At 39.8% G+C, this 10,489-nt stretch overlaps 1 protein-coding gene across 1 annotated transcript in view; it reads right to left on the bottom strand.

Moving 5' to 3' along the window:
• The window catches only part of SIM2 (SIM bHLH transcription factor 2), a gene marked incomplete at its 5' end in the record, with an annotated part of 38,385 nt that overhangs the window by 21,447 nt on the left and 6,449 nt on the right, over nt 1-10,489 (bottom strand). The window contains 2 exons of the mRNA XM_081953086.1: nt 1-86; nt 1,203-1,285. The exon at nt 1-86 is cut by the window's left edge and continues 4 nt beyond it. Of these exons, the coding sequence (XP_081809212.1) occupies nt 1-86; nt 1,203-1,285 (169 nt within the window). The remainder of the gene's footprint in view (nt 87-1,202; nt 1,286-10,489) is intronic.

The following is a 10,489-nucleotide window of genomic DNA, read 5'->3' as shown; positions in this document are numbered from 1 at the left end:
GATAAACCTAGATGAACAGAAGCTGTTTCTGAGATATACATTATTTTGCCATCAGACGCTACCACAAAAACAAACCCATCCAGAGTCTGTAAAAGAAAAATAAAGCAAATGCTTACCACTTACAATTTACAATCAAGTTCCTTGTGAGAAGTTTTTAATTTTTCACTACAGAAGAACATATATTTAAAAATATTACTCATATTGGCCTGATAAAGTCTATTATACACTCGTTATAAAAAAATCACATTTAAATCATTCTGTTTTTTAGGTATGATAATGTTGCATAGGCAGCAATTAACTGTATCAAGATGATAAAGTTTAAAATGTTTCTTCACACAAGTTCTATTATGGTATTCTCAAGAGATAAAAATCCCAATTAATTGGCTGGAAGAATTTTTCCTAGTTTACAAATGTTATTTTAGCTTGAGGGAATTGTTATATTCTTCTGACTTTGTTTTTTAAATTAAAGTCTTTATAAATGGGGGATTCTTTGAAAAATGGACTCTTGGAAAATTGGGCATAAAATTAAAATACCTAGAAAATTTTATTAAAGTATGAAATAATTTCCAAAAAGTATAACATGGAAATTATTTAAAAATTAAAACTATAAATATGGCTATAAAATGTTCTTTTGACCTATTTCAAAATGCTTGTTTGAGGCCTCACAAATACAATTTAAAAATAACCAGTATAAATAAGGTAATTTTCTAGTTTAAAATACCAAGTCTAACAAATTCAAATAAAATCAACTTTTAAAAAGTAAAACTGCTTTAAAACACTAAAATAATATTCCATCATATTCCATTCCAAACCCCAAAATGGGTATTTGGAAGCAATTTTAGAGGAGGGTAATCCAGTGGCAGAACATTTGCTTGGAATGCTGAAGGTTTTAGATTCAATTCTTGAAAGTACAAATTAAAATTTTATCTTTTCAAAGCATTACTCTATTCTGACTGACAGTGTTGCTCCACATTCTCAAGCAAATATTTTTGTACCTTTATTGAGATGTGTATTTCTTAAATATTTTAAAAGAATAAAAAAAGGTTGCTTGAAAAATAATGAAATTACCACAGTTCAGTGGCAGAAAACTTGCCATGCTGCTTTTTCCATTGCAATGCATCAGATGCCAAATATGGGGGGGGGGACTCATTTAAGCCTTTAGGAGCCATTGTTTACCAGAGAAGACATCCCAAAGATTTTACCTGAAGTAAATGTGAACCCAGCTCCTTTGCAATGTTATCCAAGGGGCCTAATCTGTTTGGCTGGCCCCAGGCATCTCCCAAACCTGGAAAAAAAAATCAAGACGCTTCAATCAAGGCATAGGTGACAATATTTCAAGTCATGGCTAAAAACCAATTTTCCTCAACAGAGAATGTGTGTAAAAAAGAGAATGATGGAATTTGCTAGGTGCGAGAGTCCCCTCTATTGTGCCTAATCTGGCTAGGTGGCCTTTTCTTCTAGAACATCAACTCTATGATTCCTGTTGTTCAGTTACTAAGTTGTGTATGACTTTTTGCATCCCCATAGACTATAGCACCCCAATCCCCCCATGGCCTCCATTGTCTCCTGAAGTTTGCCAAAATTCATGTTCATTGCATGGATGACATTATCTAACCATCTCATCTTCTGTCACCCCCTTCTCCTTTTGCCTTCACATGTTCCTTGGAATTCAATTGTTATTTAATGGATAATTTCACATAACACACACAAGTCTCCCTCAAATTGGCCAACAAAACCTGACTAAATGCACTTTCAAAAGAGGTGGGGTTTTTTAAAAACCTTCTCAGAATTTCCAGATATCTACAAAAAGGAAAACCACCACACGCCCCCGTTAGCTCTGGGGTATAGGAAAAGCAACAGCAGTCAAGACGATTTACTCTCTTTGCTCAAACTATGATTGCTTCGGTAGATTCATCGTATTCCTTCTACAAGTTTGTCTTTTTGTCCTTATAAACTCCAACTTCAGACAAAAACAGGACAATCACAACATTTGATGCCTCAATGTAAAGACAATTGTTTTTCACCTTTTCTGCCTTTTTCCCTTCACCAGATTCTCTGCTACCATATGCCACCCCTCCCCTAATCCTCCTATCACAGTTCTCCATGAAAGTACAAATGCCGCTAGCTTGTTTATTTATTTATTTATTTACTAGCCGTACCCGGCCATGCATTGCTGTGGCCCAGTCTGGTTAAATGGAAAAGAAAGAAAAGAGAAAGCGCAAGTCCTCCAGCAGAGGCAGCCCCCGCATGGAAGTGAGCCACAGTGGCCCCTGCAAGAGCCGCCACAGAGGACGCTCCCACAGGCCCCGGCCTGGTCGAGCTGAGGAGGAGAGGAGGGGAGGAGAGAGAGGGGAGGGGGAGGCCAAAAGGCTTCAGCTCCCCTTGGTGGAAATTGTGAAGCTCGTCGGAGAAGGGGCGGAAAGGGGAAAGGATGCAGCCACAGCCCAGCCACACATATAAAGGGACCGTCTCAACGAAGCTGGAGAGAGGCCAAACTGTTTCAAATATACTATACTCAAGAAATGAACGCTATGGTATAGCGTGTGTTGCTTTTACGTCCAGCAGATGGCGCTGGTTTTCAAAAAAGCATGTTTTTACAAAAAGCATGTTTTTACCTGTCACAGGTGTGACATCTATATAATATACGTATATAAAAACATGCATGTAGTCGAATGCAACGTTGTGTCAAACTTTCAAAGCAATCGGTGAAGAACTTTCGGAGATTTGAGATTTTGAACAAACAAACATTACATTTTTATTTATATAGATTGGAATTTGTCAAACAAAAACAAGAACAAGAATAAGACGATAGGCACTTTTAGTGGCCTTATGCAAGCCCCCTCTACTGACCACTTAAGTAATTCACTTGATTCTGGGAAACAACCTTACAGAACAATCACATTCTTAATAAACAATCTGCCAAAACCTCTAACACTCAGTAATGCATGTGGATTTTTTTTTTGAAGCCTAGTTGTTCTGGCCATTGGAAATACCACATCTAGCCATCATCTGGATAGCATAAATCCCACTCTCTTCCCCAAGCAAAGCACTTGCCACATATATTGTCTGAAGAATCTAGACCATTAATTCATTCTGGTTTTTTAAATTGTGACCTATTCTGAAATTATGTCCTTATATATAAGAAACAAAATGGGTGGACTGATTCAAAACACAGCAGTTCCATAGCATTCCTGAAACAATTTCCATTTTACTTTGGTATTTTCATCTGGAAGATATATTCAGATTCTATCTCCACCCTTGGAAAACATTCAGAAGTAAGCTTCCTTTTGTGAACTGAAAGACACCAGAAATCAGCCTCCCACCTTCTTTTGTTGAAGCATGTGGGAACTCAGCCTGCCTACTATAGACATCATCCAGCCCCCAAACAGCATGAATTTTGACATACCAAATCTTGAAGGCAAAGGGGACCCAAACTGACACATTGTACATGTTTGGGAGCTTTGTGATTGAAAAGAGACTTTCATAATTTATTTACTGACCAAATAAATACAGTGGGGGGTCTTTTGTTCAGTTTTGATTTGGACATAGTACTAGCATGACATAAGGCAAAACATTTGCAAACATCGATCCCTTTTTGCTGCCATCTAGCAAAAGTATTATTGCAACCAGATTTTATAAGCATGGCTAAATGCATTTTATACATAAGCTGATTTTTCTATTTGTCCCCTTTCCCACCTGACTCTTTACTAAAAGCATTGCTGTCATTTGGGACAGTTGCACAGCTGCTTGGTTTGAGCAGTAACCCAAATTATTATACTTTTTGTTACTTTCAATTCTTTGTATTCTGCCTGATATTCCTTTCCTCTGATGTCCCGCTTCTGCAACAGAATTGCTGTTCAGTGCCATTCTATTAAGCTATGTACAAAGCCATCTTTTTTCCATTGTCCGCCAACCTAATTTGATTCTCATAATTCGGCTAGTATTGCTTCATTCTTATTGTTTTATTTGAAACATGAAATACTGCACATCACCAAACTGTTAGCATGCTGAAAAAAATTCTTCTGGAGCCAGATTTAACATCTGGTTCAATGAAGCAGAAGCAGTAGGCAACTCCCCCCAGCTGGCAATGTGATTGTGGCCCACAATCACAAGAGTTAAATTACAATAGTGCAATTCTACCCACAAACATGGAAAACAATTTATAATCTCACTTTCTAGGTTCACAACCTCAACAATATTCAACATTCAATATTCACAATATTCACCTTTAACTGATATTAACCATTTCATATATGGAGTAATAACATTCTTCTTTTTGCTCACCCCTTTACCCTGATGCTGCCCCAGGCTTAATCATCTCCACCTAACCAGCCTGGACTATTGAACTTTTGTTCCTTGAACTTTTGTTCCTGCTAGATAATTGTTTCAGAGCAGTGCTAGTGTAATTTGTGGGTTCCATTCTGATTTATTTATTTCGGCTTTATTTAAATTTTTTAAAATTCCCTTTTAATTTTATCTATTTTAACCAGAATTCTTGGAACCGGATTTTTTGAATTTAATTGCACACTCTTGATTGCAAACTGCCCACAGACTGGTGATTAGGGAGGGATATAAAGCTGCTCGGAAAGCAACAAAGGGAATATATGACCTGGTCCATTCTGCCAGAAGGGGAGGAGGCCGTGGTGTATGTCAGGGAAATCCACACGGGACCGCGATTCAAAACAGCCGAAGGAGATTCCCGTAGCAGTGAGGAGGAAGCGCGCTCGCCGGGCACTCAACGGCAGTCCTGCGCCGGCTCCCCCGCATCTCCCGGCATGCAAAGCGCTCCGTCGCTCTCCTGCCATTCCCAGGCCAAAGCTCTAGTAGGGCCCTTTTTTACTTCTCCGTCCTCAGTCCGCCCTGCGCGTTCCCTTAAGTCACGGAAAGCCCAATGGCGAGGCGTTTCCCCTGAGGGTTTGAGTTCGCCCCTGTTGCGGTCGGGGTCTTCCTTTTCCCCAAAGGGAATCAACACGCGCGCTTCCGCAGAGTCCGGGCTGGCAGGCCGCGCCCAGCTCCACTGATAAGATGGTTTTGAAGCCCTAACCCAACGGGGACTCCCCACCCGCTTCTGCGGAGGTGCAAGCCTGCGTTAAATCATTAGAAGAAATAAATGGGCTTCAAATGCTTGCTTTGCGTCTAAACGTTCAGCTGTTGCAGTCGTTAATCTTCTACATGACTTTAACAAGGTTGCGGGTTGCGGCTTTGCTAATTTTGTTTGGGGAATGCTAATTCAGACGGGGAAGATCAAGCGGCTTGCCTAAACCGTTCCGTCTTTAGAACAGAGGAACTAAGCCTTTGTTCCCCGGATTTGCAGGGCTGCATGACAGGCACCCGCGGTCTGGAGATGGGGCTGCGCGGCGCCTCCTAATGAAACAAGCTCATGCAGAACCATGAACTCTGGGCGTCTCTTTCTTTCTTTCTCTCTTTCTCTCTCTCTCTCCCTTTTAGTAACATGGGAGCCGTCTACAAAGACAACGTGGGGATGAGGAGGGGAAAGAAGACGACCTTGCTTTTTAAAAACATATCGAACTACTTTTTTCCTGCAAAACTATAGATACGAAGATATATTTTAAGTCTGAAACGAGATACACCGGCATCAGAGCAAGTTTTGATAAAACGAAACGAGCCTGTCTCTATCGAGTCGATTTCGGACCGAACGTCCAAATAACGGAAACAGGAGATAAATCCGGCCTGGATAAGGAGAGCTCCACTTTGATTAATTAACGAACAAGATTTTTCAATAATAGGGGCCGGGGGAGGGGTTGACTTCACTATCTGTTTAAGGAATTTTTCCCCTCTGTGCAACTTCAGCTAATATTCATTAATATGTCCAAAATCTACACATTTCTTTAATTTGAATAACGGTAACTTGGGCTTTGCATATGCCAGTTCAGAAATCTTTTTTTTCCTACGAGTTTTAAGAAAAACGTGGTCGAATTGTATGAGATGCAAATCCATATTTGTGTTTTCTTAGGAAAAGGAGGCAGTTTGACTTGTGGCTCCTCTTCTTGGTTCAAGGTTTTCTCCGGATAAATCTGAAGCCTATTCCTTCTCTTGATGTCTTTCTCTATTGAAAATACTGTCTCATTCCGGAAAGAGAAATATTTCAGAACATTACAAACCCATGATTTATATCTTGCTTCGCTATTTGCATTAAATAAAAAATCAGCTGTTCAAATGTAAAGCTGATGCTCCTTCATTATCAAGAACAATTCAGAGAATGAAATGGATTGTTTAAAGATAGGCAACTGCTCCGATAAAATTGTGTCTGCTGACAAATTTGCTCTTTGAGCTAAGCGGCAGAATGTATTAGATGGGCTCGCTTTGATATTATTTCGCAGTAATTGTAGCGGGATTTTTAAGAGTTGCAAGACTCATTAAGTCTGGATGAAATCTAAAGCTGAAATCCTTTAGCCACATTCACTGTTGTAATCCCACCAGTGAAGCCAAGTGCCTGCAGCTCAAGGGAGCCTGGCCCCCAAAACAATAGATTTAAATTGATGGAATCAGCGGCTTAAAAGCAACTTTATCCACCGGTCTCTGCAGAAGTGAGCCTCTGGAGCTTTCTCCTAAGGCGTTCAGTTTAGAATTTTTGTCATTGGGCGCATTTGAGTGATCTCTTTACATTGCCAAATTGGGCTAACAGCACATTACTCGGAAATAAGTATGATTATGATTTAATAAGTATATTGCCAAGTTCGCTTAAGATCAGCACCGAGATGTCCCTCTCCAGAACCCCTTCTTTCTATCAGAATTTATATAACTTGAATTGTAGTTGAATTCCATTTTTTCAAATGTATTTCTGAATTCCCTAGTTACATAACTTTCTAGGTAAAATATATTTAGGCAGCATCTCAAGTGGGAGATTTTTGTCCCAGATAAACATTGCAGAGGGAAATTGTGAGAGTTCATTTCATTTTTCACAGGGAGTGGAAAACAACAACAACAATACCCCGCACGCAGCTGTCCTAAACCGCAGAATCAAAGCTGTTTGCAGATTTAGCGCGTCCGAGCACTTTCAGTGTTGCGGTTGGCATTTAATCCTACACCTTCGCAGAAGAGGTACGTGAGGAAGGTGCTTCGATACGCCTCGATCTCCAATCTGGGCAGAATCTCTGCCGGCTGCTGGCGGGGACCCCGGGACGGGGAAGGACCCTTAAAACTCTTCCATTCGGAAAGTATTCTACTAGGCAGAAAGCAAAGCGATTTCCCTTGGCATTTAGCTTTTTATGTTCATGTCTCATACAAAAAGAGGATTTCATTATAAAATTCCCCTTTTATGATGAAATGAAAGAATAAAAGTCTAGAAAATTTCTCTACGGCCTGGCCTTATCGTCGCTGCCAAAATAGACGCAACTACTTCAAGAAAATAACTTCTTCCCATTACATGGTATATCTGAATTATTATTTTTTTCCTTCCTTTCCTCCTTCTATAAGTTTTGTTATCTCATTGTCTCCACCCCTGGCGTATTAGGAGCGCCTAATAAATACTACTGAATGCCTGTTATAAAAGAATGAGTCGGGTTTTCTGTCAACGGCAATTCAAGTGACTCCATGAAAATCACTACAGCTGGTGAATTTTGAAAGGAAAACGACGGAATAAAAAGTGCAAATAGGAAAGCGGGGACGGGGCTCTTGTCTGGAAACACATTCCTATCTGCTTACCACTTGAAATGGTTTCAGATTCGTGGGCCTTAAACTCATCGGAACCAAAGAAGTCTAAACCGCGAAGCTTTCAAGCGGCATTTAAATCATTTTCCGCAGAGTTCCTCCTAATACCCGAGTATTGTAGCCTGAACGGCGGATAATCGAGGCGAGAATATACACCTTCGCCAACCTGAAGCCAGTTTTAATCCAATCCTTTCCCTCTTTAATTCTAATGCATCGCCGGTCTTCTTTGGAAGAGACAGTCCGTTTTGGGGCAATGAGCTGCGAGGGACTCCTCTATTCTTGGGAGCCTCTCAGTTTCGCCTGGCTGATAAAAACCAGCGACAGCTCAGCGATCCTTGCTGAATTCCACTCTCTCTACTTGAGGATGGAGTGGAGGGGGGGGGGGAGGAACAGGAGCAGCCAAAGTCAGGCCGGAGAGCTCCCGGGAATTGCGGGGTCACAAGAACAGGCCCTCCGCAGCCAGACGAACGGAGCGCAGTCCCATTCAACCATTCAATCGCCATTTCGCAACCTGTGTTCTTGGGAAGCTTTGAGGAGAGTTGGGTTCAACTCCATTTATAACGTCCCAGCCCAAACCTAGGAAGCCCGGGACTTGGATCTCTTGGAGGATGAGCCTATCCCAAATCAGCCTGTCTCAGAAAATCTCAGAAATAGGAAGGTTCCTCCTCTGAAACCTTAAACAGTGCCACAAAACCAGTGGGGAAAATCTCCCTCCGCTCTGCTGCCTAGTATATAGGCAGATGGAAGATAGCCACCTAAAGCTCCTTCAAGGACTGAATTTTCCAGGGGGAAATGTAAGAGTCCTCCTCCCCCCCGCCTTTTTCCTAGAATGCTCAAATTCTAAGCATCTTTTCTACATTTATTAAAATGAAGCTTTCCCCTTCTCCTTCCTTCTAGACCAGTGTTTCTCAAACTTGGCGACTTTAAGTCCTGAGCTATGCTGGCTGGGGGATTCTGGGAGTTGAAGTCCACAGGACTTAAAGTCGCCAAGTTTGAGAAACACTGTTCTAGACACTAGCTAGCATTTAACGTCTAAGAGAAAAGAAGTCAGTTTAGATAGTTCGACTTTAATGCAAGCCACAAGAGATGGCCCAGTAACAAGATGGTGATATTTTGCATATGTTCAAAAGCATTCTTTATAATATTCTCAAACTGAGGGTTTAGTTAAATTAAGGCTAAAATCCTATAGATATTATATAAATGTGGCTATAAACCAGAAATACAAAGACCAAATACAAAGAACATGCTTCTAAATAGAATTGTACATCCTCAAGATGCACAAATTAACAACAGTCATCTCCCATGGCAGAAATAACTATTGTTTAATATTTAATCCATATTTATTATAAAAGGTGCACTTTCCACAGGCAAGTCCAAAAGATTGGTAAGTAATTAATAATTAATAATTACTTCCATATATTTATATTATCAGCACAATTTTATGTATCTTATTCAAAAGCTAAGAAAGATTTACTGGGATAAATTGCATATAACTGTGTTTAAAGGACTGCAATTTTAAGGTTGTAATTTTAACAAGTCCAATGAGAATTTAATGGGAATAAACTCTTACATATGATTTGAGTTTCCTAATTTAATCCCACCTCAAAATAATGATTTTTTAAAAATGAATTGCATAATTAGTAACTTAATATGATCAAAACCTTAATGGTAAAATCCAGGCCATGCTTAATTTAGCAGTTATCAATGTACATAATAATATAAGAAATAACATAATGTAGTCAAATATTGAAGTACCATTATGGCATTCAATTGGAGAGCCATTATGATAAAAAGAAAACTCTCTAAACAGAATTGGTTGGTTCTAAAACAGTGTTTCTCAACCTTGGCAACCTTAAGATTTGTGTATGACAAGTGGCTGTGGAATTCTGAGCATTAAGTCCATACACCTTTAAGTTGCCGAGGATGTAGGAATTCTTGCATGAATTAAAATCCCCTTTCTCAATAAAATTTAGATCCTTCTTAACTGAGCCACAGAGCTCACTCATGTTCCAGTATTTCAGTCTTGAGACCTCTGAAAGTAATTTGCATTACTTCATATTTAAGAAGGTTTACACATTTTGATCAATACTTGATAAAATAATTCCAATAAAACAAAATGCATTTATATTCCAGCTTTTCTCAAAGGAAAGATATCATAGTTCCTCTCACGCTTTATCCTCCCAACAGTACTGTGAGGTACTCTGGGGGAAGCCAGGGGCAGAATCAACTTCATAACTTTCTCCCTGCTGCCTGTCACCTTCTTGCCATGGACTCCCATTAGTGGACCTGTCTTTCCTTGACTTTCCTCTTGTTCCGTTCAATATTGTAAACAATATTCCTTACAATATTGAAATAAAGTGGGGTGGTTTTTGTTTTTTGTTTTTGCTATTTTTGGCATTAGTTGCCTGCCTTAGCTCTTTCTGGACCTTGGCTTTCCTAACTCCCTCTTTGCAGGTTCAGGCTATTATTTTGTTTTAGTTATGTGCCTATCTTTCTGCTTTTTTATATTCAATCTTTTTGTCCCTTAACCAAAATAAATTCTCCATGTGTGCATCTGTGTTCATGTGTGTGTGTGTGTGTGTGTGTGTGTGTGTGTGTAGCATCTGTGTATATGTGTGTAAGAGAGGAAGGGGCAACAGAGAGGGAGAGGAAAAGCCCACTGAATCTAATTGGCTTACTCAAATGCACCAGATTTTTTTTTCTGTTAAACACATTAAACTTATTCTTTGTTTATCATTGATACCATTAAGCTGCTACTTTGGAAGCTAAGAGAGATTCCTAAGGAAGGTTTCCTATTTCGCCAGATTCTTTCATCCAT

The sequence above is a fragment of the Natrix helvetica genome (assembly GCF_964273705.1).
Source record: "Natrix helvetica genome assembly, chromosome: 4".
NCBI classification, from domain to species: Eukaryota; Metazoa; Chordata; class Lepidosauria; order Squamata; family Natricidae; genus Natrix; species Natrix helvetica.
Note: the sequence above shows the minus strand (reverse complement) of the source record. Positions and strands in the feature narration are given on the sequence as shown.